Raw genomic sequence first — 27170 nt, forward strand, 5'->3', positions numbered from 1 at the left:
ATATTTTGAAGTTCAAGATAACTTTGGAATAAGAGCCCTTCTATAAACAGCTATTTGGATGCCTATACAACAGCCACAAATTTCTGACTTGGCAAAAATGTTTCTGTATGTACATAAGGGTGTTTTCACTGCCAGGTCCTACCTATCCTTCCTCAGTTGGAGAAGTGTTGTATTTCCTGTCCCACACAGGAGTCTCATCTTGCCTTGGGCACGTCTCAGAGATTTGGTTCAGCCTATATGAGCACTATAGGCACTGGAAAGCATTCCACTTCCCCAGAGATTAATATCCTTTAGGGTCTGAAGGACACACCTCCTGTGAAGAACTGCCAAGGAGATCCAGCAAGTCTCAACACAGCACATGTATTCCTCTTACCAATATGTATTCAGATTAACAGGCTACTTAACATATCAAACAGGAATGTAATCACACCAAGAGCAGGTATGTACTATATTAAAGCCTTAAGGCAGCTGTTCCTTACCACACTTTGTCACAGCTTGTTACTGATGATACTTTCTCTTTTCTTCTCATCCCACCCAGCTGAAATAGGATAGTCTCCTAGCTGCCACAAGCTACTGTAAAGACATGAGCAATGCTAGTTTCTGGACTTTTAAACTCCCTCCATTCCTGGGCAGAAATGAGATCCTAACGTCCTGGTAATTAGCTTTTTAGTTTTCCATTGATTAGTTTTCCATTGATGCAGTTTTTCCATTTGAATCTAAGCAGCTATTGTGAACATCAGTATTCTTCTTGGCTTTGCCCTGAGTAGATACTAGGTTATATTCAATACCATCGGATTATCTTTATTTACCTTTGAAGAAGGCTGGACGTTAAATATATGCTATATGTTAGTAAATCAGTGTTTGATCTCTCTCATTACATACAGAATATACGATCACGTCTAAGGATTACCTGAAAGCAAAGTAGTAACGCTAGCAGAACAGGCAACAGCTTCACCAACGCGATGAAGCTGCAGCTGTAACTGCAGTACTTGACAGCTTAACTCAACTTGCCCAGTTTATACTTCCATATTACAACAGATGAAGATTTAAAAGAGAGGAACAGTTATTTATACAGATACGTTCCACTGTGTCAACAGATTTAGATACTGATGAAAAACAGCATACCAAGCTCAAAGCAAACTTGTTTCGTGCATTTTATTTGTGATGATCCTTAAATAAAACTGGCATGACACGCACCAGCCCATGTTAAGCATTTTGTGTAAATATTGCATTAGTTTTTCATAGTTTTCAGTTTCACATTAAGCAAAAAACAGAACAGCTGAATAAAATGAGGCACATAGATTTTTTTAATTACGCAATTTCTATTTTAATCTCATTTTCCATTCTCGTTTAGCTCTCAGAACAAAATGAATTTACAGCAATACGTAAGTGTAATTTAACCAACATATTGGATAAAACTTAATCCCAGGACAGGAAAACGCCATTTTGGTTAGGTCAAAACAGTTTAAAAGGACTCAATTCTCTCAAAGTCCAACCACTTTTCAAAATAACCTGCGCTTTTTCTTTCACGTTGGGGAACCTCGTGGCAATTTTGTTTTAACAGTAACTTTCCCACTCCCTCACATCTGTGAAAAAGTGCATGTACATGTGTGCGCAGAGGAAGAGTAGCCCAAGGGGAGCAGAGACAGGCAGTATATACAGCTATTGAACATGCATGAGAAAGACAAGAAGAGTAAACTCTTGCTGGCCACAGTAACGTGTAGCGTTACTTGTGGCAATAGCAAACATCAGATTCGGAGAAGTGTGTGCAGGTTGGTTTTAGGCAGGAGTATGAAAACATAAGCATGGTGTTAGATCTTAAGGCTTCTTCCTTCTGAGACTCTGCAATGCAGCAACATGCTTGACCAGTAATTGGGGGGTTGGTTTGGTCATTTGTTTTTACATAGAAACATGAAGAAAAATGAAGGCCAGCTATTGATAAAGAACAAGTCAGACAAATACCTGGTCTGGCTGTGTTGAGTGTTTGGTTTAGAGTTTTTTTTCCCCACAAAAAAAATCCCCCCAAATGGTGGGGTGTGGAAAGAGCTAGGAAGAAAACTAGTGCTTAATTAGGTTTCCAAGCCTGACTGTAAAATGATCTAGCTTCTGAACATCATCATGAAGTTATAAGACAGTAGCATCTATGTTATGGATGAAAGAACAAGTGCCACAACACCCGAGTTAAATAATATTAAGCCAAGGAAAGCTGGCTAAGCAGAAGGAGAAGGTGTGTAATAAAGCAACAGAAAAACTAGTTTTATGAAAGGTTGGAAGAAACATAAACCCTGCCAAGCAGGTTTAGGATTACTATTGCTTGGTTAAATCAATCAAGGTGAAAGCCACTGTTTCAACAGATGTGGAAGAGCGGCTAACAAGTACGAATAAACCAACAACGCTGACCAATTGATCTGAGAATTGGAGATAATGCTAGAGTACCCTTTACCATGTTGTTTAGGAAGAATCTGGAAGAAAAAAAAAGAAAAGGTGCGTTAAGTACGTTGCCACGTATCAGGGAAGAAAGCCTGATGCACTGGTCTCATGAGATGGGCAGTTCTCAGCACGACAAATTAACTGAAGAATTAACACGAGCCTCCAAACTTCAAAATACCATGAGGTGCAGGAAAGGATGGGGGCACACGAATGAAACTAAAGACCAAAACCAATCTGAATTAGATTATAAGCATGCTTATTTTTAAGACTGGAAAGTATCTATGATCATTAAGGCGAGAACAAAGGGAATCGGTTCAGATCGGGATTCCCTTAGGGCTGCACAAGCTGCAGGTTTCTCAGTTAACATAGTTGACTGCTTATTAAGCAGAACTGCCATCCTCCAGTGCTGTCAGCTGGAGGAGAAAAAAAGCAGCTACAGGTGGTGGGAAGGGAGACATTCTTTCCACTTTTCTCTTAAAAACAGTGAAAGGGGAGGAGCAAATACTGAGCAGGTGGTAAGTTCTGTTTACTGGACTTTCTTCACACTCTGTAATACAATTTAAAGTTAATAAAGTCTTTCAGCAGTAAGCACAGCTCCAGTGAGATAACACACCAAGGGCAGAACCATAACTAACATACTCAGGGGAGGATCCATTACTGCTTTACGGCCTCATCCCAAAATAGGCTGTGCGCTCTATTTGAAGCGCTTTTTCTCTCCACTAATGCCATGGAAGCCTACAGTGACAAGATGTCTTTTAGGGGCTTAAACTTGGCATATGAAATCAAACCCCATCTGCCCTTCTTTATACAAGAAAGTAGTTCAAATCCTTTTTAAATGAGGTCAATGGCCATACAACTGTATTTTAATAAAATTCAAGGGGGAAAAAAATTCCCTGCCTATTCAACATTTTAGGAAAAGTTGCTTCTTGACAGCTAACAGTGATCAATTTTTGCTTTCTTTGTGCTGCAAGATAAAGCCTAGTCTACCTTATAGGCAAGTATATTTAACCTCAGAAGATGTCTATATACCCACCTGCCCTGATGCTCACCAACTTTAAATGACTCTTCTGCTACAGAAATGGTCTAAAGGTTGTCCCCCAAAGTTGGTGGTATGTGCAAAGAAATACAGAAATGCAATGGTGTTGCCATCAGTTTCTACTTCAATCTTTAGATCATTCTGCATTTACAAAAATGTAATGGATTCAAAGAAAGTCAGGCACAAGCAAGCCATCATACCCATTATTATACTGGTAGAAAATGAAATTTTATTTCCCCTTTCTTTCAGTCAAGGAACATTTTCAAAAATACAGTTTTGTGAAGACACATCAGAGAAGCTTTAAAGCAAATTTGGGAGGGAAGGCTTCTTTCCCTTAGTTCTGTATTGGGTCTTGTCTTGGCGGGGGGAAGAGGGGAAGGAACCCATGGCTCAGCTCACAAATCCAAGTCTCTTAATTTTTGATGTTAATAGTATTGCCTTTTGATTCCTTATTTTAGCTAGGGCCCTTTTCTTCCTCTGTGACCACCTTTACACCACAAAATGGCTTTCGTCTACGTATTACAGATTTGCAAGTGATTGGTGAGAGCCAACATGAACTATAGCCTCAGCCCAGTCTGGCTGCTGAGATGCAAACAGAGGACAACTCTCCCAGTTTAAATGCTCCCTATGCATGAGGATAATCTGGCTGTCCCCATTAAGGCCTGTTTGAGGTTGGGCCATCCAGGCTCAAGGTCCGTGCTTCAACTGCTTCGTGATGAAGTCAATGGTTTATTAAGGCCAACAACTCTTACACACCAGGATCTATTCAAATATTCAGATAAGACAGCCTGTACTCCAAGAAGTTCTCAATCTAAGGACAGATAGAAGTTATGGAAGACAAACAACTGTGATATGAATTTAAGAGGATTAAAAAAAAAAATGTCAGGTGAGAATGGCTGAAAGACAATTTGTCAGTTTAAAACCTGATGTTCCTGCAAGGAAAGATGTAGGAGTACATCAGTTTGAGCAATCATTCCTTTGAGTCCTTGCATTAGGCAGTCACACTGCAAGTACAAATTTCTCTATTTCAGTATGAATGCAGTAGTGAAATACTGGTGAATAAAAAATCTACTAATGCAAAACATCAAAATATTTGTCTACCCAGTGACAGCACATCTAAAGTTTTATGTTCTAGTCTAGAAGCAATAATTTCCTCTCAATTTATTCAGACAGATAATTTAACAATGCTTAAAAGCAAAGTTCCTCTTGCTCTCTGTAAGATCGGCTTTGTGCAGCTCTTCTTACCGGATGACACCAAGTTTGCCTTATTTATTGCAATTCCTGTTTTAAGGAAGATGTACGAAACCTATAAAGGCAGGTTACCCAGGCAACTAGCCTTACTGCCTACTTGCCCATCTCCAGGATAACCACTTCCTAAATTATCCCTATGGATCACACTCACCACTGGATCTTCCATGTCAGTCCTTACCTTAAAGCTTTATTCTCTCTTCTTAAAGCTTCTTCCTCTCTTCTTTCTAACCCAGAGCCCTTGGGTCATTAAGAAGATTCAGAGACCAAGAAATTGTACTGTTTCTTTAGAGCTGAATTATACCAAATGCTTTCATACCATGACTTGTTGACCAGTGGTAGCTTGCTGGGACTCGACTGATCATATGATGTTGGCTTTCCTTCCTGCCCCCAGATTGTATCGTTTTTGTGTACCGAAAAAAAAAAGAGACACATGACTGCAGTAGTTTCCCAGGAATGAGAGAGATGGCAAATTGATTTTTGATTAGTTAAAAAAGTGCCTGTGAAAAATTAATTTGTGATTTATACAACTAAAATTTGAGTCCATACACTTGAGATGTGATAGTAATACTGCTAAACACAAGGCCTTCAGATGGCTTTTTTTTTCTTCTTTTTAAAAACCTGTTCTAGCCAACTTCAGGTTTGACTTTATGTTCATCCTCTGTCTTCTCAACTATCTTTGACCCTGCTGAAGACAACAAACAAACAAAAGCCCTTGATATTTATTTGCTGATGAGTCTATCCTCACTTAGCCTGTCTTCTGCCTCTCTTCATATTCTGTGAGGTTTGTTTAGATCCTCCTTCTCAAAGGAGTCAAATACTGTTCAATACCTCAACCTTTCCTATACTTCCTCTACGAACACTCTGTCCCTCTACTTTTTAGAGCAGTGATGGAGCATCTTCTCGCTATCTCCTGGTGTTTAGCAGGGGAAAGAACGCTCACGCTACCAAAGCTGAATTCTAACTCTTCTTCCTCAACTCCAGTGACACTGTTGCCCTTCCTGAAACCCAGCCCTGTAACTTTAGGATCATCTTTCCACTCTATCCACAGAATTGGTAAAATAATCTTTTCTCTCTGAACATCTACAGTCCTTATCAAAGGCCTCATCTTTCCTTCATTACGACCACCCTGTGCAGCGCATTCTTTCCAACCTTCTAACTGTTCATATTCCCACCTTCAGTCTACTCAATGCCAGCAGCTAGAATAGCCGCTTTCCTGTTGGTATAAGTGTCAATTTCTGTCTCTCTTGTACATACAAATTTAAACAAATAGCTGCCTGAATTCCCTTGCTTCATCATATTAACTTAATTTGTCTGTCCTCATTTTCAAGGTTCTTCAGAACCCTGTCTATCTTCTCAAAGGCTCTTGTCTGCCACATGTTCACAAAGATGCATGGGAATATTTTGACTGGATTGATCAGACCACTATCCTTTCTCTTTCCAATTCTGAGACCTAGGTGACATTATGACAGTGGTAGAAGTTAGCCAGTTAAATAAGGACTTGAAGAGGATACAAAAAAAAGAAAAAAGTTGGTGTCTATCAAGCCGTTCTATCAAATTAAATTAGAAAGTGAGTCATAACACCAACAGGATGTTTAGTTCTATCCCTCTCCCTGCACCTCCTTATTTTCACACAAGCTTGCACAGATTCCACACAGTTTCATCCCATGCAGCCACACTCAAATGACGCAGAAGAGGCTGAGAAGATACAGGCAGAGCGGGACATCAGACAGCCTGTCAAAGCAGCTCAGCGGTGCACATGTAAGCAGTTAATTGCAAGATCAAGGCTTTGTAGCTTGAGGTCTTCAGGGCTGCCTTTCTCTTTTAACTGATTTCTTCATATCCCTCTCTTTGAGCACACTCATCTTCTCATGGTTAAGAGCCTCCTTCGCTCTCTGTAAAACAATGACCTTTGCATCACACGGTTTACCTACTACATCATATTTTTTACTACTCCCTTGTATAATTTGAAAGTTACTGAGAGTGATAAAGAATTTCCAAGCTCTGTGTTAAGCACTTGCAAAAGAAGTTCCAAAAGAATATTTCCATTTCTTTGCTGTCAAGAAATCTATTCACAGAGACGCAGTGTTAGCCACACAATTTAAATAATGTTTAAGAGCAATACACAAGCATCGCAAGGTTTACTTGCAAACGTCTGAAGCAAGACTGATGAGCCTGGGAGCTGCTCAAACATTCTCCCTCAGTTACGTCAAGACACAGCGGAGACGAAAGTGTCCTTTCAGCCTAAGAATTTATAACCACAACACTGTGCACGCAGAGCAGCGCCGGACTAGGCGCACTCTCCCCGAGCCTTCCTCCCCTCTTCTCCCACCACTTCGCGATGGCCCAGCAGGAAGAGCGAATGGACTGCTGCATCCCAAGGAGTAATCTAGCAAAACTAGTAAGCAAACATCCTAAAAGCCACATCAACACCTTCGCAATACCATCTGGCTCATAAACAACCATACAAAGAATGCTCTCCCCATGAGTTTTTTTTAACCTTGAATCAGTACTCTGAGCTCAACATTACAGCAGAGCCTAAGCCACTGTAAAGCCTTCCAGGGAAGGAACTGGGCACTTTTACCACCAATAATTTAAAGCAATGGGTTATTTTACAGGATAACGTGTTTTAATATGCTGCGTTATAAATCCGCATGAAATAAAATGTGAAACTAGGGTTGTGTTCTAGGAAAATGAGGTGGGGGAGTGAAAATATGAGGAAGGGGAAGCAGGATTACAGAAACCCGCTTTTCCCCAAGCGGCTAGCTGAGGTCTAAGTCAGCCTGCAGCGCTCGCAACTCCGTAGCGTGCAGACAGAGTGCGTCTGCCGTGGATGTGGCTCCTCAGTCGTGCCCTTTAAAACGCATAAGTGAAAAAACAAGCTACAGACATGAACCTTGGTCTTAAAGAGCTACCCTTCCAACATGAAAAATATGAAAACTAAAAAAAAAAAAAAAGAGAGAAAAATTCTTCTTTTCTACTCTTTCAGTGAAAGCCATTTCACAGCAAATGCCTTTCCTGTTTAACAAAGATCCTTTGCTAGGAAAAAAAAGGATTCTCTATTAGTGTTTCTCCTTAGTTATTGATGACAACAGCTAAACGCCCGCTTAGTAAGGTAATACTTCCTTAACCAACACGTTTCGGACACGAAGGCATTTCTCTTCCCAACGCTCTCACAGACGACACCGCCCGCACGGGACTTTCGACCCCAGCAGACAGCAGCTCCCCTCCGCACGACGCAGCGCCCTGCCCTGCCCTGCCCTGCCCGCGCCCTCCCCGCTCCCCGCACGAGGAGGAGGAGGACGAGGAGGAGGAAGCCGCAGACGCGGCCCTGGCCGCGCGTGTCGCCGCGCTCCCTCCGCCGCCCGCCCGCGGGCCGCCGCCTACCCATGTGGTAGCCGTAGGGCGACTCGGCGGCGCCGTCCTGCAGGCTGGCCAGGATCTCGCCCTTGCCCACGTCGCTGTCCCCCACCAGCAGGAACTTCAGCAGGAAATCGTAGGCTTTCGCCGGGCTCCCCAGGTGGCTCATCCTCGCCGGCGGCTCGGCTCAGCTCCCGCCGCCCGTGCCGCGGCATGCCCGGCGGCGCGGCTCACGGCGCCGGGAGCCCGCGGGGTCAGCGGCGAGCGGCGGCGGCGCGCGTCATGCCGCCGCGCAGCGAGGCTCCGACCTGACCCCCCCGCCCCGGCGGCGGCGCGGCCCGGGAAGGCGGAGGAGCGGCGGGGATCCGTGCGGCCGCGGGGGCTCCGTCCTCCCGCCGCCCCGCGGTCAGTCAGCGCCGCGCGCCGCCGCCTCGCGCTGCCCCTCAGCCGAGCGAGCGAGCGGCGCGGAGGCTACCTCCGGCCACGGCGCCGTGACAGGCACCGAGCCCCGCCCCCTCGCCCTGCTATTGGCCGGCTGGCTGGCGCTCCCGCCCTCTTCAGCAGTCATTGGTGCTCCGCGACACCATCCCCGCCCCCTCCCCGCTTACCGGGGGGGCTGCTCTCCCACCGCTTTCACTTATTGGTGTACCAAAAGGCACTAGCCCCGCCCTCCTCGGCTCCCATTGGAGGGAAGCAGACCTCGACCGCCCCCCTCCTCGTGTTCCCAGCGGGACACGGCGGCCCAGTTGCTAGGTGGCTCCAAGGTCGCCATTGGTTCTCTCGCTCGTCAATCACGCTTAGTCTCGCCTCCCGCTGAAAGGGAGCCGTTTGCCCCGCAGGGGACTCGCGGTGTGTCTAGGAGGCAGCCGCGCGGGCAGCGCCGGAGCCCCTGAGGCCGAGGGTTCGAGCCCCAGCCCCTCCAGCGGGCACCGGCGGTAACCGCGGGGGTACCGCCCGCGGTAAAGCTGGCCACTCTCCCACGGGTCTGCAGTAACTACCGAGCGTGCATGCACATAAACCCTAGTCCCTAGGACTCGAGCGCGGCGGTGGTGTAACAGTGGTGGGAGGCTCTGTGAAGCAGTGGCAGTTCATGGACAAGGGCCCTTTCTCACTTCGCACTAACACCCACCCCAAGCAAGGTACCCCACACTGCCCCGCAGCAAGGCCTCCAAAGCCATTTGTGCTGCGGACTTTAGTCTTGCTCTTATGGTACTTCTAGCCTGAAGAGACACGTACTTTCACCCTCAGATCCACATCAGCGTTAGCTGGCCTTGCCCTCTCCCTATCCTCATTCAAATATTACCGTAGAGTCACAAAAAAAATCCATGAGGATGAGACTGGAACGGGATATAAGGCAGCCCGAGCTTTCCTCTGAGTCCTGTACTGCAGCCTGGGGACAGATGCACATGAGAACAAAAGCCTGTTGCCTTCCTTGACAATACTGCAAAGCACGTATTAAAAGCAGTACAGAGGGAGCTGAGGGAGCGGGGTCATCTTTGGAGCAAGTGCTCACCCTTCATGTGCCATTAACAGTTAAATGCAGCAGCTTTCTAGAATGAGCTGCATCAGTGCATCATATCCAACCCCAGCTGTCAGGCCAGCAGAAAAACAAAACTGCAAGCAACTGAACAGAAGCTTACAGAAAAATCTCATTTTTTAAACCTTACCCTAATGCTTATCTTTACTGCCTAAACTCCGTGCTAAGCCCTTTATGATCTTCTTGTCATTTGCTCATGGCATATCTCTCAGCAAATATAATTTAAAAGTTTTCTTGGATCAAATCTTGTTAACTCCCAGTAATTCCCAAATAGTGTCAAATTGGTACAAAGTAAGTTTTTAAAGACAGACAGAAAGAAACAATCAAAATAGAGCTGCATGCACAAAGTATCCGCACATGTAAAATTACAGCTTCAAGAAAGGTCTTTATGTCGTTGTCTTACAGGAAAAAAAACCCCAACTCACTTTGCCAGAGCACATCAGTCAGAAGAACCATCATATATACACAGGGCTTACTCTGGATTATCTGCAGCCAAATGTACGCCCTAAATTGAAAGAAGATCCACATCTATGCATTACATTTCTATTCAAAATAAAAGAAAAACAAGCCCTTGATTAAAAAAAATTATTTGTATGGGTATGATGCAATACTGGTCTACTGATCTCTCTCTCAAAAAAAAAAGTCTTAACACGCCTATTTCAGGATTGCAAATAAAGCAGTAAGCTCATGAATACTGCTATATCATTCCTTGGTATCTTTAACACGGTGCAACCTGAAGAGTATGTACAAAATGTCCTGAAGTGTTCCCCTGTGGACACCAAAATACCACACTCCCAGTTTCAGAGAGGCAATTTTCTTTCTAGCATACTCATGCACCCAATAGTTACACCTCTTTACAGTCCAGTCTCTACTTTATGGAACCAAAGTCCTCTTGGAGGTGGGGAAGATAAATTTGCAACAATAAACTCCAGGTTCATGGGCTCCAGTGTTTTACCGTAGAGGTTAGCATGCAACACAATACCGCTTGAACTGCTACATATAGAGAGAGAAGCGCGCTTTTCTTCCAGATACTCCATTTGTCAGAGCCTGTATTTCAGTTTTTACTTGGAGATAGACTATGCCATTGTAGTAGTCATTCATACTTTTACCGGGGAAGCAATATTCTGGACAGCTGGAGTGCAGCCCTCGGCATCAGGCAACTAGCGCTCTAACCCCAATTCTAACACAGACTTCCCCTACGAATTTGGGCAACTTAAATTCTTTACACCTCAGCTTTTCAATCCTATCAAAGCTATGTGCTACAAGCTATCTAATGCAGAAGAGCATCATGGGATTCAAACCACAAATTTCAGCGGAGTGCTTTGACATGTCACAAGAAAAACATTAAAGTACAAAATAATCATTATATCTTGCTTTATTGTAATTTTATCTGATTTTTCCAATAGTTCACCAAGGAAGAGTGGAAAAAACTCAAGCATTTTCATAACAACAAACTTGGCAATTAGAAGTAATTTTTTTTTTTGTTAAACTGAAGAGTTACTTGCTTGTCGATTGTTAAAAAAAATGTAGAAATAATGCTTTTTCAAATGTCTGTTTTGATGCTGTAAGCACTGGAACTCTGGAATGTTTCCACTTTCCTGAATATTTCCACTTATCTGACAATTATGTGTAATCCTGCTTAGAACACAAATCTGTGCCAAGCCCTGGTTTATTCTGAGGGCAGTTCATGGTTATACTTTATACAGGAACTAGTGAACTAGAATACACCCACAAATCTTTAACCCATCACCTGTCCAAATAATACAAAAGAAAATGTATTTGCTAACCAGCTTGAAAGCATTAAGATATCTCTGAGAGAGGCAGGCTGAAAGTATTTGTTTTTTAAAGAATAAGAAACAATGATATACATATTACTCTTTTACTGTACCAAGAACTAGGCTAAACATAAGTCAGAGTTGTAAAATGCATAAATAATAACAACTTCTTCAGCAGGATAAAAAAAAAAAGAAACTCAAATTTTTGCATCCAAAGTGGCAGCTATATTTATTGGAAAAACATTTTTTTTTACCCTCACAAAGAGCATATTTTCTTCTCATTATTAAAATGAACCAAAAATGAGCATCCTCCCAGAGCTTTATGCTGAAGACACCCAGTGGCAATATGGCATACTTTGTATCTAAAAGAGAGGCAGGCAAAACCCAAACATTAAACTCCGAGGAAAAAAAAATTCTGATTTCTCTCTCTGCACCAAATTAGATAGAACAGGACCTCTGGCTTTGGTCTCATTTTCATTCAGACTCTGCCCCAAATTATGCCCCTGGAATCACTATGTTTACAGTGAAAAATTAATCCATGAAGGCATAAACTCTGCAAGTAAACAGACATCAATGACGCCAATCCCAATGTCTTTGCATTATCAGACAAACAGATAAACTCTGCTCTTAAGGCCTATCTCAGTTTGTTATTTTGATGATGGAACTTTTCATTCCACTTACATTTATCTGCTCGCACAGCTGATCTGAGGAATTTTTTAAAAACACATTTCTTTCCCTTAGGGCGAATTATGTTTAAGAGAAAAACAAGCAGTAACAACAAATCTCCATGACTGTCTTATAAATCAACTCCTTCTGTAATGGAAATTCCTACATCCTTCCTGAACCACCCTCTCAGCCTATCCAAGGATATAGGGAGGGGAAAAATAAAAAAAGAAAAAAAAAAAGAAAAAAAAAAGAAAGTCCACAGCACATTTGTCATATGTTCACACAAATAGAGGCTTGGAGCCTGAGAAGTCCTAATGCATATTTTCCATTTATATATATAAACCAACCCATAAAAGGCTGCACATACCAATTACCTTTTCTTTTCTTGTACATACTGTCAAGCAGTAAACAGAAATTAGCAGCTGCAGTGCTTTTTTATTCAGGAGGTGTGTATCAGCTGATGACTCACCAAATAATTTGCAGCCCAGCATGCCAGTTGTCTTCTCCTCCACAGAAAGAAACACTATTTTAAACAAGAAGTTAACCACTGTGGATGTTGCAGGCAAGTCAGCATGTTTGGTGAGCCCCAACAGCGCAGAGGGAAGCGGACGGTCCCAAAAGCATATTGCAAACGCTTTTTAAAATACTCAAATAGGAACAAATGGTACATGGGGGAAAAGAATGGAGGTGGGGAAGAAAGGATTATTGCAAAGTTAACCCACTCTGCCACGCAGCCTTTTGTGGTTTACACCGCCTTCATCTCAGCAGGCAAGACCTGCACTGCAGGAACAACATCAGTATATGGCTAGGCTTTCTTTCACAGCCCTCTGCAAGTGCATTTGGGGCATGACTCAATAGTTTATTTCAAATGGGGGGTAGTAATTTACAGCACAGAGGCCAAAGATGGCAAGCAGCAGGCTTACTAAGGGCTCGGAGCTGGGATTCACAGCACACCGAAAAGAAAAACTTAGGCAGCAGCTCCCAAATCCTGGTCCTCACCGCGTTCCAACATGCGCAGGATTTGGGAGCCTGGGCCTCCTGCAAACAGATGCCCTGTAGCATCTTTAGGAATGCAATGTCTTGTCGGTCCTGCTGAGTTTCCTCCAGAACAATTAACCTCTAATTTACAAAGCAAGCTGCCAGCTCCTCCTTCAGATTATGTCCACCATGTAATTAATGAGCTTGACATTATGGTTGTGGCCAAACTTCTGTTACATCCTAGCTGATCGGATGCAATCGGCACAAAGTACAATCCAATTATATTCTAGCGAATTAACGGCAATTGTTCTCTACTTTCAGAGCATTTGCTATGCTGTTCTTTAGTACAGCCTGACAAACATCTTCACTGACAGTATAGAATACTCTATTACAGCTTTGTATTTGAAGACCAAACCATGCATTTCATTCTATTTTAACTCAACTAAATCTATTCTAAGTTAAGTTCCAATTGGCTTTCAATTGCTTTGTCAAAAGCAGGAGAAAAAAAAAAATCAAACACAACAGGAATTTTCAGAAAATTGTGGAAGTATCATTTAATAAAAAATTAGGGTTTGAATCTTTCCTAATCTCATAGTTCTTTAAAAACTACAGAATGAAAAAGCAAGTCCTGTTGATCTCAGAATGGATGTTACTCCTTTACTCTCTGAATAAGAAGGAAGGTTACTCTCTGAATAAGAAGGAAGGTTACTCTCTGAATAAGAAGGAAGGTTACTCTCTGAATAAGAAGGAAGGTTCAAAGATAACTCACAGCATCATTTTCCATAGCACAGGCTGCTGATTCCTTGGCTCCAGTAGAAGAATGAAGATTCCCTCAGCATAATCACAATCATTCTTCATTAACCACTGCAGACTGCTGAATCCAACTTTTGCAAGAGACTGGTTAAGGTTAATTTTACAAGAAGAGGCAGGAGAGCTAGTATGTGTCAGAAAACAGATTCCAGCATACAAAAAATTTCTGATTTCTGTTCCCATGCACTTGTGGTACTAATTTATCCCCGGTTCTGATTAAGCCACAGCTTCTTGGACTTTAATCACTGACACATCCACAATGGTAACTTGTTCGACAGCCAACACTCAAGGTTCACTTAAGTGAACCTGCTTTGCTACATGAAAAGTCATGCAAAATAATATATACCATCCTACCAACCTTGCATGAGAAAGACTTAGTATGCTTATGACATACCTGGAGTGGCTAGAAAGCCCAATCTGCAGCTGTCATACATCAGTCCAGGATTTTTTAGAGTAAAAAAATCAATGTGTCCTTCTAAAAAGCACTAGTTCTGTTACATACCTGCCTTGCAAATAGTCTGGGTACATGCAATTTCTTGTGCACATGTGCAGTTCATTACTCCTGACGGTATGTTCACTCATCAAGTGCTTTCTGATAAAGTAAATACATTGCATACAAACACTACGATGGTGCAGCACATCTCCGAAGTCTAAGTTTTGGATCTGGGGCAAACACAACACACAGATGATTGGTGCGGGCCACTGCGGAAATAGCCAAAAACATAGAATCCTAGCAAAAATATTCATGATAAATCTACGTGGACTACTGTATATCCAGAATTCCTGCCAAAGGCAACAGATTAATTTCTACCCGGACAAAGTTTCTAGATTAAAAAAAAAAAAAAAAATGTATGGGAACCCCTGAAAAGGAAAGTTCAGGGACTTCTGGGAATAAAAAACTTCCATCCTTTCAGCACTTGCTATTTTGCTACTGAACAAGGACTATCAGAGGACTCTGAGCTCTAATCCTCCTCCACTAAACCTGAAAAAATAAAATTTTCAAAACCAAATCCAGTTTAAAATTTGAAAATACACATGAATAACTCAAAATTAATCTCAACTGCTCTTTGTCTAAACTACAATACAGCAACAGATGCATAATCATAGGTGTCTGAATTGCTCAAGAAGAAGAGAAAATTTCTTTAAAAAACCCCAAACAATATACATCAATATAGTGAATAGGAATATAATAAAGAATAATGAAATACTTTCTCTTTTCTAAAAAAGTAAAAATTGTCAGAAATCAAGATGAACTTGGTGATTGTAACCAGTGAGAAAATGATCACTACAGGCATTTAAGGAAATACTGGAGATGAATGAAAAATCAGAAGGAACTCTTCCAGCTTCTATGGTTGGAAATTCGTATTTTAAGTATTATAAATAACAATAAATGAGTTACTTGCTAAATAAAAAAAAGGGTTTCAATGGGAAGAGGATATAGTAATTCACTTCAGAGCACTTCTGGCCACTGTTTGATAATAGCAACCTGTTCTTGTTATTGTTGAGGAACAGAATGAATTTGAGCATATACCTTCATCATAGCCAAAAAGCCCACTAAATCAAAATATTGTAAAATTACTACCCGTTGTTACCTATATTGCCCTACCGCAACATTTTTTCCTTGACATGTCCATCCTCTACATTTATAGTAGGAAATAATTCACCACACACCCCAGGAAAATGTACTAAAAAAAAGAAAAAAAGCATTTACAGTTTCTCTATAGACCAAAACACGCTCCAAGAGAAACACGGGTTTTTGAGGACAGCATTTAGCACCCTGCCCAGCCCCAGGGGGCCGGGGGGGGCGGGGGCCGAGGGCAGCTGCACCTCCGCCAGGGCCACGGCGGCTCCGCGCCCGCCCGAGGCGGCGCCGCGGCCTCCCCGCGCCCCGCTCTGCGCCTCCGAGGAGGAATTTCGCGCTTCTCTCTCACCCAGGCGGAGAACAGCAACTCCTCCCGCGCCCCCCGCCGCCACACAACCGAGCCCTCGGCCGCTTTCTGCCGCCAGCTCCCCCCGTGGCAGCCCCCAGCCCTAGCTAACCTCGCCCTCGCCGCCTTAGCCGCCATTTCGCCGGCCCCGCCGGCCCCGCCGCCCCCCGCGCAGCGCCGCGCAGGCGCCGTCTCGCCCCGCGCAGGCGCAGTACCACCCGCAAGCGCTGCAACGCCCCGCACAGGCACCGTGCCGCCCCGCGCAGGCGCAGTGCCCCCCTCCCGCCGCGCAGGCGCAGTGCCGGCGGTGGCGTCGCGCTTGCCCCGCAGGCGGCATGGAGGACGCGCTGAAGCGGGCGCTGGGCACCTCCGTGCTCCGGCCTACGGGGCACTCGGGGGGCGGCTGCATCAGCCAGGGCCAGAGCTACGACACGGACCGCGGCCGGGTGTACGTGAAGAGCAACTCCAGGCCGGAGGTGGGGGGCAGGGGCCGTGCGGCGAGCGCGGGGGGGCTGTGGGCGGGAGGGCCGGCCGCTGTGGCGGCGGGGCTCTGGCCAGGCCCGGCGGAGGTTTGCCGGCCGCCCTGGGGCCCTGGAACCACGGCTGCCGCCTCGGGGGGGTGGCCCGCCGCCGGCCGAGAGGTGGGCGTCGCTGGGCGGCCTCTGCTCGCCGCCGCGGGCCTGGGGCCCGGCCGGGGGCGTTGCGGGCGCCTGGCGCTGCCGCTGTCAGTGCCGGCTCTCCAGGGCGAGCCCTGCAATGCCACACCGATGTCAGGCCTCGCCGGCCTAGCGGCGGTGTCACTGCGGCTGTGTAGGTTGGGAAAGGGTCTGGAGCAAGCAAGGAGACGCGAACTTACCTATTGATGAGCTGTCCCTTTCCTTGTTGTAACAAAATTAGTGATTGCTTGCACATAAGTAGGTTTTCTCAATAAATGGTATTTTCCATAATTGCCGTTTAAGATTTTCTGCCTTGCTCTTTCAGTATGGGGCACCAGCTACTGTAGAAGGCAGATAACTGCAGTTGATAGAGAGAAGTAAAAATACTGTGCAGCATTCCTATTGACAAAAGGGGAGGTCAGGTGGAATTTGCTTTGAAGGCACTTAACACTTGTCAAGGGAATGGTATCGCTGGAAGGACAAAAGGCAGAACTTGTGTATGCCTTTAACAGCAGAGGAATGTTTTTGAAAGGATGTGTGTAGCTATGTTTGTTCCAAATTTGTCTCCCCTTTCTGATCATATCAGGGAGCTGGATGGAAAATCAAGTGCACTGAAGTGATAACACAAGAAAACCCTGAAAGGTTATTCTGCTTCGCGTGAGACTGAAAATAGCTTAAATTGGTAACAACATAACAATTCTGCTTAAGCCTTTTTAAAGCGTATATTTAGGTATGCAATCCAGCTAGGAACAAGATAGAAATTAGAAAAAAGATCGGGATAGTTCTTCTATTCAGCAGTCGTTTCATTTCCTATGCTTTTGCCTGTGTCTGTGGATTCTGAATGCTGATTAAAGCACACTTTGCCAAACTGTATTATAATACTGTGCTGTGTGTGCAGCAGGGGGCATATATCAGCATTTTCTTTAGAAAACACAGTGTTTTTTATTCTGTTAAAGTTAACAGCTGACTTTAACCTAGTATGACACTTTAGCTAGCGATACAGTATTTACTGATTTCCTCTGAACAAAGGTATCTCACGTCTCAGTAATTCAGCAGTTATTTATTCTTGATCTCCTATAGACTCTGAAATTCTTGATCAATGCCTATTGCAAGTAGTTCTTTGCCTGTATTAGTACTAAAATAGTAGTATTTTATTTCTATTTTGGTCATTGTATTGCCTTGTTTTTGCTTTTAGCAGACATTGTGGGTTTCCCACATGCCCTCTTCTGCCACCTCTGTCTCAGTCGTCTTGAGTAGCATTTCTTCATGTGACTCGTGATGCTGAGGTTAATGGACCAACTCAGAGAATAGATTTTACTCAACGTGAATAACGGTTGCCGAAATAGATCCTAAATTAGCATGTCCTCCGAGTGAATGCTTTTGGTGGTAGCTTGGGTTCTAAAGGCTTCTGTGTGCAAGCACAGTAAGGGGCATTTGGCTGCTATCATTGATATCCTTTTTCTCACATGAGGCAAAGGAAATAGGCCAGGAAATATCATTCTGTGGACTGCAGACTGGGCTCCCTTGAAGACTGGCAACAGTTATTTTTGCTATGTTACTGAGCAGTCTCTGTGAGGAAAGACATGAAGAACACGAAGACCAGCACCATTCTTTTAGTTGGATTTACATCATTGCACTTATCTTTCTAGTCGTTTGCAACATATTCCTTTAATAAAATTATTGCCTGCATTTTATATACATGCAGTTTGCACACTTTCTATTGTAAGCAGACTCTGTGAGTTATTTTTGTGATTACAGAGAATGTTAGAAATTAAGTCATTCCTATATAGTAGGTTTATGAAGTGAAACTCCTGTAATTCAGTTTGGCTGTCAAGTCTGAAGGTGTGGATCTACCTACATCTCATACATGCTATAACTCACTTGCCCCTATTTTTTTGTTTAAAGTTTACAGCCTTGATTGGTTTTGTAAAAAAGCTTTGTTTAACTGTGACTACTGTTCATAGAGACTGATGCTTTCCTTTAATATTTGCAGGCTAGAAGAATGTTTGAGGGAGAAATGGCAAGTCTGGAAGCCATCTTGAAAACGCAGACAGTAAAAGTGCCTAAACCCATCAAAGTTATAGACCTCTCTGGAGGCACTACTCTGTTTGTGATGGAGCATTTGGAAATGAGAGGCTTAAGCAGGTAAAACACAGTATTATCACTGCTTGCTTCAGCAAGAAAGTCTGACTGTTAGGGCAATTATATCACTTATTTTCAAAGTGGAAATCAATTTTAAGGTATTCTTTTAAGCAAGTCAAGATAGATTTGGAAGTTACGCAGCACAGAACTGTATAAAATACATCCCAATACTTCACCTAGCAAATCGGTCTTATATTGAGGAGTGATTTTTTTTCTTTTTTTTAAGTAATTAGTAATTTTCACAGTAAGCTTCTTGAGAATTGGGACTGGAAAATGACCTGTTGGATCACCTGTTTTGTGTACTTTTGTTTGGTGCAGGAACCACTTTTTAATATTTCTTGTCATAAGTGTGCAGAGGCACCTCCCAAAGTGAATACATCCTGATTTTGATATTTTTAATAATTCTCATGGTGATTTTGATAGTTTAAAACCTTTGGCATATTTGTCCCTTCTCTATGGCAAATTTGTGGGGAAATTAAATGTGATGAAGACTTCTCTCCAATTCCATTAGGGAGGTGGGCACATCTAATTTTTCATCCCAATCTCAGGACATCTGCAGCTGGCTTAAAGATTTATTCTTCACCCTGACCACTTGCAGAGTCTGTGGTTCATGAAGAGCCCTCAGGGAAGTCCAGGAAAAAGAGCAGAAATCCTGTTGTATTTGTGCTGATTGAAAGGAAAGATGTGCAAATGCAACCCTTGACATACAAATTTCAGGGGATGGCTACAGTCTGTGTTAACAGAAACAAAATGAAGAAATAACTTTGCCTTAAATGACAGTGCCTTTAGGGCAGAGAAAGATTTGAGAGGTCAGAGGCAGGAAAAGGAGCATATGGGAAGCTGCTGGCTACAAGAGTTGCTTGTAATTACTGCAAGACTTTTCTGAACTGTAGAGAAGGTAAGCTTTTATTATAAACAGATAAATAAATGAGGGCCATCTGAACAAGTGACTAAGAGAAGAACTGGAGATGAGGTCAAAGACAGGAAGGGAGTTCATAAGAAGCTCTTAAAATGCAAGGGGGTAATTTTCAACTGTCTTTGGAGACAGGAGGCTGCTGAAGAAGTAACGGGAACTTTGTTACTTTGTTCTGGCAGAGAGTAAGTGCAAGTGCATTTTCTCTTCCCTCTTCTAGGCACCTGACATTTAGAGAGGGGAGGTTGTAGAAAGCCAGAAGCTGAGGTAGCTGAAAGGTTGATGGAAGTTTCACTGGAGAGAGGAAGACAAAACAAAAGCATGAATCTCACCAAGTCAGTTTGTCCAGAAAAATGCATTGTGTACTGTGCATACTTTTCTTACACACATCTTGCTGAAAGTTCATATAGAATGAATATCACACAGAAATTAGAATCACTAGTGTCTCATTGTTATTGAATTTAGGATTGCTGTTTGCTTTCACTTTGAATTAGTGTTCTCAGAAATAACCATGTAAGTACATTTTGTTCTCTGCTAATATGTAATCTTTACAGAAAGAAGAGGTGTCTCTGACCCTAATAGCCTGAAAATTTACTTTGCTATAGATGTGGAACTTCTTTCACATGTTTGATGACTGTGTCCGAGTAATTCCTTGTATATCAAGAGCTGGATTCATTCATGAATCCGTCTTGCTAAGCATACTTTTGTTTCTTAGACATTCAGCAAAGCTTGGAACACAACTGGCTGATCTCCACCTTCATAACCAGCAGCTTGGAGAGAAGCTGAAGAAAGAGGAGAGCACAGTTGGTACAGTACACAGCTGTTTGCAAATTTAACCTAGTTAATAATAACCTGCAAAACAGTCAGTTGAAATAGCTTTTGTTATTTCAGGATAAGTTTGTCTTCTTCCAGTAGAGATGTCATGAAAATACATTTGGAAGAAAGACCTAGGCAGGGGTTCTTCTTGTTTGCTTTTTGCTCAGTTTGGATCCCAGTGTGTAAAACATTTGTTTGATTTGGGACCCTTGCGATCCTGAGCTAATGTTTGGGACCTGGTAACAGAGGGGATATACTACCTCAAAATGTGGTGATGAAAATTATAATGTAACTTTACATCGTTTTAAAATCACGAAACAACAGCAACAAATATTGTAATAAAAAGAGCATTGAGGTGCATTTTTTTTATTCTCAGTAAAAAAAATTGTACCTTTCCATAGTTTTTAAGGTCCAGTTGCATTGTAGATATGTAGAATCCTGTCATTAGTGTTGGATTTTTGTCTTTGATTTGAAAGGTAAAGGTCAAGGGCAAATGGAAGTCCAGTTTGTGGATCAATTTGGTTTTCATACAGTTACCTGCTGTGGCTATCTTCCACAGGTAGGTTGTACTTCATCAGACTGATAAAATTTTAGGATTATGTTATTTTGCTTTGAGTGACACAAAGGGCCAAAATAATCCATAATGCAAATTAATTTATTTCTGTGGATTTATAACAACAAAAAACATTGTTCAGCCTGCTGAGGACAGCACTTACAGCTGTGTTGGGTATCTGTATATTTCTTCTTTACTGTTTTCATTAGTGAGAAAACTACCTTTTCCCTAATGTAATTTTTTAAGGTATCTTTACATTAAAAATTAGTGACATTTGCTGTCCTGGATACTATCAACACAAAGGCTGTATTATCATCCTAAGTTTTATGTGAAAAAGAAGAAAATCTTTTTTTTGTGTGGTGTAGAACTAATATCTGCTCTGCGATCCTGTTCCTTCAGGTAAACGACTGGCAGAATGACTGGGTGACTTTCTTTGCCAGACAAAGAATCCAGCCCCAGATGGACATGATTGAAAAGAATTCAGGAGACAGGGAGGCACAAGAACTTTGGGCAAAGCTTCAGGTAGGAGAATTTCATTCACTTCTCATTATAGTGATAGCTAGGTATCAGTTGTTTAGCATTTCTTTTAATAAAACAGAATTTCTGTCTTTTTGTTGGTGTGCTCCAGGTTCTGTTGGTAAGAGACTCCAGCTTTTAGGGATTAAAACGCCCTTTATTCTAAGATATACTGGCTTTGGCACACCACCTATGCTAATATTCCAAAGTAAATGAGTGCCAAATAGCACTTTGCTTTACTACATGGGAAATAGTGGATCAAGTTCACATTTCTCATTCCCTAGAACATGTGCATGATGAAAAAAACTTATTAGGAGTAGTGTCATTCACATCATCTGTTCATGTAATAGTTGCATCTAACTAAGTGACTGCAGCGTTACCTGTTTGGTTACTGCTTTGTAGGAATCCCTTCAATGTTGATAAGAGTTTCCCAATTTTTATTATTTTTATTTTTAAAGCTGATTAATATTGCAGCACTGAATGCATTTTTATATTTTCAATTTTTTTAATGCCAAAGAGCAGCTGAGCTTACTGCTGTTGGGAAAAAATATGAAATGTAGTTGGTTAGTACAAGATGGAATCTCTAATAGCATAATTTCCACACACTAGGCTTGGCAATGGGATATGTGACTGGATGACTAGTCTTCAACTGCCAGCATCTGTGTTAAAGTAGAAATCCAGTTGATCGTCTCAGCATCTCTATTGATCAGGTCCTATGCTGTTTCAAATTGCATTTTGTTGTTAACTGCCTTCTAAGAAGTTTGAATTAATGCTCTGTAACCTTTGCATGTATGTGGCTAAAACCCTGTAGTCACTCACCTTAAAAATGTGTTACTGGTACGTCTCATTTTTTCTCCCCCTGCAGCTGAAGATACCCAGCTTGTTCTGTGACATAGAAATTGTTCCTGCTCTCCTGCATGGGGATCTCTGGGGAGGAAATGTGGCTGAGGATGATTCTGGTCCAATTATCTTCGATCCGGCTTCTTTCTACGGCCATTCAGAGTATGAACTTGCAATAGCTGGGATGTTCGGTGGCTTTGGTAGTTCCTTTTACTCTGCTTATCACAGTAAAATTCCCAAAGCTCCAGGGTTTGAAAAACGCCTAAAGCTTTATCAGCTCTTTCACTACATGAATCATTGGAACCATTTTGGTACAGGGTATAGAGGATCTTCCCTAAACATTATGAGAAACCTGGTAAAATGACTTTCTGCTCAGGCAGAATACTTCCCATGTTACTTGGAAAACCCTATGCTTGGTGATGCAACTACAGGCGTGTAATGTTAAAATAGCTACTAGACCCTTGACCCTGTTGCACAGCTGATCTAGAATCAATGAGTCCTGCTGAATACCAAGCATGGCATAGTCATCCCTTTTTAGGATAGTTGAGGATAATTTTTAAGAAGGAAATATCCAAGGAAGGGGTTTATTCAGTTACATAAAACATCCATTGGTGTCAAGAAGGCATTGTACGCTTAAGATTAGGCAAGTTAATTCAAATCAAGTAAGTCAAGGGTAAATAATTTGGAAGCAGCTCTCTGTTAGGGACCAGTTGTGCTTCAGAGTAGAGAAGTGCCAGCTAAGGATTTGCATTCACACCCTAATGGAAAACATCGATGGAGAAGTGCTTGCGAAATGGAAGATTGTTTTTCTCAGTTGTTGAGCAGATGGCTAAAAAAGTTGCTCATAGTTTTTGTTGTTTTTTTTCCCTCTTCTGGATAGATTGCTCAAAATCTTTCAGGTCTCTTCATTTGCAGTTATGTGCATGAAAACAACATTAACAAAATATTTTGAAAGTCAGCAAGAAAATTTTGTAAGAGGATCCATAAAAAGTGATTTGGACTTACTGTTCATTTTGGTAATGCGGTTTTATGAGATGGATACTGCTTCCTGTTCTGTTACAAAGCAGTGTGAGAATGCTTGTAAATTGTTCTGAGCATGTGCATTTTGGTGCTTCATGGCATTCTTGTAGGCTGTTTTGCATTTGCCCATCAGCTGGCTGCCATCAGGAGCAATTTTGTTTTCAGCAGAGCTAGCTCCGTTTTCTTTTCTGGATTATGTTTTTGTCTGACAGGGTGCAGTCTTAAAGCAGACTTTCAGGTAAGACAGTCTACATGCATACATCCTGTGAAGGTGTGCTTACTCACTAATACGAACAAAAGATGCACTTTTTGGCTGCCGTCGTTGCCCACAGGATAGTGCCATCAGATCATGGTATGGGCTTCGCATAAATTTTCTGTAATTTAGAACAGAGGTGCTATAAGCTGACTTACTTTTCTTAGATCCCCAGGAAGTGCACTTTCTAGCTCTTGGGAGAAGAAAGATGAAACCAAAGGAGGTTAAAATGTAACTCACAGAACAGCTACTCTCCACCACTGTCATAGAAATACTTTAAAGATTTCAACCACAAAGTTGCAGACTAACTATTTCTTGTACTTGCAAGACAATAATACTAAAACTGTAACTCTGCTGTTTTTGGTGTAGACTGGTAATGATATTTCAGTGCAAGTGTGCCAGGTAGGTGAGAGAGATGCATGATTCCTAACATGAATTTTAAGTGTTTGGAAATGGCTTTAATTAAAAAATGTTTCTTCACAGGATATTGGCATATTACTGAGTTTTTTTTCTTTTTTGTTGCTGGTTTTACAGTTATTTGGAAGAATTGATAGCAGTTCTAGAGAATACTATCACTTGATAGAACTTTCTACCCTTAATTCTACTAGTCTTTTCACTGGCTGTTTACCTTTGGCTACAAAAGTTCTAAAGCTTTGCTCCACAGAATAGCTTTTACTTGTTGCTTAAATAAAAAAAAGTTTCCCAGTTGATTATTGTTGTCTGTGTTTTCTGAATTAAAACCTTACAGCTTGCTTTCATTTATGGGAAGCTACTTGCCTTAGCCTGTTAAAGGTACCTAGTTTGTTGATGGTCATGGTTAGCAAAGGTGCGGGTGGGAACTTGGTCATGGTTTTTAATCTGGAGCGGTGTGTCACTGAAGAAAATATACAATGTGCTGTTCAGTTACAATATCATTTGAGGTGCTATCTGTTCCTTTCAACTTTATGTATGATACCAGCTATTAGGATATTGTAGACGAGATGTTACGTCCTTGTCCATATCCTATTTCATTCACCCAAACTTAACTTTGCTTAGTGTAACTGATTGAGGAAATGCTGCGGTCAGCAGTCAATCTGGATAGATTGCTCAACTGTTCATATCCATATGCCCTTATAATAAAGTTAGAAGTTATTAAATAAGGTTATTTTGTTTACAAATCTTCAATAAATCAATATCTCTAGTATACTAAAATACCTTTTATTATCAGAAGGTGAAAAGTGAAATAAAGGTGGATTTTCTGTCAATTGTAGACAGAGTGATAAATGGTAAGTTTCAGAGTTTTCCCAACAGACCAGAATCAAAATATTTTTGTGGTCGTGTTGTACGCAGGTTATAAAAATAGAAACAGCTATATGTAGGGCTTTAATTTTAGGGATATTAGGCTCGTTGTTTTAAGCCATGTTGTGCTACAGTTAAAAACAGAAGGGGAGTAAAGAAGAATACAAATGGAATGCAATAGCCAGCTCTACTGTACCATGGATCCTTTGGTTTTGAGTTCTCATAAACGATTGAATCAGACAGTGGAGAAGAGGATGATATCTTCTCTTCTGATGGCAGGCTCCTGGTTGAATTGCTGCAGCTCTATAAGGTAATGTTTTCTTTCATAACATCTAACTCTGCACCACTCATGATTCTTCTTGTTAACCCCTTTGTTGCATTCTGTGCTCTGGGCATGCCTTATATATTCAAAGTAATGAGATAGCACAACAGATGGATACAGACAACTAAGGAGGGAGATAGCAAACTCTCACATGCCTGTCATTTTTATAGATATTTTTTATGGCTTTAGTGCCAATTGTTGTCTACTTTTTGTATGCATGCTTAGTGTAGGGGCGGGGGGAAAAACAGCTGTTATCAGCATACTTGATTATCCTTGTTTTAACATAGTTAATCAAAACAAACAAATGTTATCAAGACTTGCACCATTTTTTAGGCCTCCAGAATTTGTGCTTCTACTGTTAAAGGCTTTTCCTTTATTTTAATAAGCAAATGAAAAGTGAAATGGTGCAATGTGCAGAACATGCCTCTGGGAGGAGAATTTTATAATGTCTATTTATATAAATGTATGTTAAAAATACACTTGAAGGTTTTGTATATCAGATTGAGACACCATGTCAGTGTCTTTACATGTCTGCAATGTGAAGTCTTTTAATGACTTGGTCAAACATCTATGGGAAGTGAAAACGAAAATAAAAAGTCCTATGGTATAGATAGTTTTGTAGTATTTTTAAGTGATAGTTTACCATTTTTGCTTAAAGGTGGAATTTTAAAACAGCATTAGCTTCGTACTATGCCCACTGAAAACAGAAGTATAGTTAAGTCAGTGCTATGCACATTTGAAAAACTTTGGCCAAAAAAATAGAAATGTCATTCCTTCAGCTCTGCACGGAACCCACATTTCTGCTGGAACAGTATGTACTTCTAGTTCATATATGCCCCATGTATCAGTGTGACTTGTTTTTGTTTTAATTCTTGTAGACTGCTGCCCTCTTTGCAACTGCAAAAACTGCCTGAAGATATGAACGTTAATGTCTAGTGTTGTTTTCTTCCTGTTTTTATCTTCACTGTTTTTTCCAAAACAGATCTGGTGATTTTAACTGGTACTGGCCTGTTTACAGCAGAAATAAAAAAGAGTGCAAAGTGGTAATTTAATTAGCTTGTCTTGTAGACACTGTTTGTGACAAAAGACTTAAGGAGAAAGTATATTTCTGGTAATTAAACCACACCACGATCAGAATACCTTTGTTTATTTTTTTTTCACTGCAAGATAATATTCTAACAGATGATAGAAGCAGTTGTGAGCAAAACAAGGAGCCAGGAAATTAAACATCTGAAAAAATCCACTGCAAGCGTAACCATGACGCCAGGTCTCAGTCCAAGAGCCCAACAATACTCACATAACTAGTCTTTTGTAATTCCTTGCCGTCTTCTCACATTTCATTATTAAGCAATTAATATTTTTATTTGTGATCTGGCCATGGTGCTGAATTGTTTGTGTTGCGAGATTTCATTTACGTGCTAGTGAGCTTTTTGGAGCACTTCTGTTCCTTAAAGCCCTTTTGGGACACTTTTGAATTGCATTTCCGGTGTTTGAAAACAAGATATTTGAAGCTACTTGACTGGAAGCAACAAGAAGCAAAATGTTGTTAGGAAATTAGGCCTTTCAGCTGTAGTTAGCTAGTTCAGTATTGATCCAGAATGGAAGCAAATCAAAGTCTTTTGCTGTCTCTTGGCTAATATGTAAGTGACACAATATGCTTGAATTAGCACAATCCTGTTTCTGCTTTAACCAAAAACAAAATGCCAGGATGCTGAAAGAAATGTTATAGTTGATAACTATTGGCATCCTCACTGGAAGTCATAGGAGAGAAGTCCGTGGCTTACTGGACTGCAGAAATTTCCAGTTCAGTAGTAAATTTGTGGATGAAAGTCTGCTCTCCTTGTGTCTTTTGTCCTTTACAAGTAAACAGAAGAATGAATTACTGTGCCTTTCATTAGGCAGAATTAAGGGCCCTTACTGTTTGTTGCCGTAACTTTTCCCAGGTGCTTAGTTGCAACCTGTATTTGTATGGTCCCCTCCCTTCGACAGCTGGAGACCACTGATATAATGGCAGTGCTCTTCAGAGCACCTCCTGAATCTCAAATTGCTTGGCCTTTGCACTAACTATAAATCAGAGTCATGTGTTCTGAATG

At 41.7% G+C, this 27170-nt stretch overlaps 2 protein-coding genes and 1 long non-coding RNA gene across 4 annotated transcripts in view; 1 reads left to right on the forward strand and 2 right to left on the reverse strand.

Moving 5' to 3' along the window:
* RAB40B (RAB40B, member RAS oncogene family) overlaps positions 1-8586 on the reverse strand; it is a 31289-nt gene extending 22703 nt beyond the window's left edge. Inside the window, exon 1 of the mRNA XM_026120570.2 lies at positions 8102-8586. Coding sequence (XP_025976355.1) covers positions 8102-8243 — 142 coding nt within the window. The 5' untranslated portion in view covers positions 8244-8586. The remainder of the gene's footprint in view (positions 1-8101) is intronic.
* A 2382-nt stretch (positions 8587-10968) lies between these two features.
* LOC112995539 (uncharacterized) lies at positions 10969-13793 on the reverse strand. Its single transcript, XR_010392122.1, has 2 exons — positions 12522-13793; positions 10969-11748 (listed from the first exon to the last, which is right to left on the reverse strand). It is a non-coding gene; the product is annotated as an uncharacterized LOC112995539 (long non-coding RNA).
* Positions 13794-16040: 2247 nt separating this feature from the next.
* Positions 16041-24185, forward strand: LOC112995553 (ketosamine-3-kinase). Of its 2 annotated transcripts, XM_064522456.1 has the most exons (7): positions 16110-16244; positions 17011-17106; positions 18418-18569; positions 20195-20286; positions 20772-20854; positions 21248-21370; positions 22230-24185. In XM_064522456.1, the coding sequence occupies exons 3-7, from the start codon at positions 18427-18429 to the stop codon at positions 22566-22568; spliced, it is 780 nt and encodes a 259-aa protein (XP_064378526.1). In that variant the 5' UTR covers positions 16110-16244; positions 17011-17106; positions 18418-18426; the 3' UTR covers positions 22569-24185. The 2 variants fall into 2 exon arrangements, with proteins under 2 accessions (XP_025976378.1, XP_064378526.1); XM_026120593.2 differs by lacking the exon at positions 17011-17106 and having other exon boundaries at positions 16041-16244.
* Positions 24186-27170: the final 2985 nt, after the last annotated feature.

This window comes from Dromaius novaehollandiae, chromosome 18, assembly GCF_036370855.1.
Source record: "Dromaius novaehollandiae isolate bDroNov1 chromosome 18, bDroNov1.hap1, whole genome shotgun sequence".
Lineage (NCBI taxonomy): Eukaryota > Metazoa > Chordata > Aves > Casuariiformes > Dromaiidae > Dromaius > Dromaius novaehollandiae.

Coding starts and splice junctions, on each gene's coding strand:
- LOC112995553 (XM_026120593.2), top strand. CDS start 16,104: ATGGAGGACGCGCTGAAGCGGGCGCTGGGCACCTCCGTGCTCCGGCCT. Junction 20,287..20,771: donor GAAAGAGGAGAGCACAGTTG/GTACAGTACACA, acceptor TTGATTTGAAAG/GTAAAGGTCAAGGGCAAATG. Junction 20,855..21,247: donor GCTGTGGCTATCTTCCACAG/GTAGGTTGTACT, acceptor CTGTTCCTTCAG/GTAAACGACTGGCAGAATGA.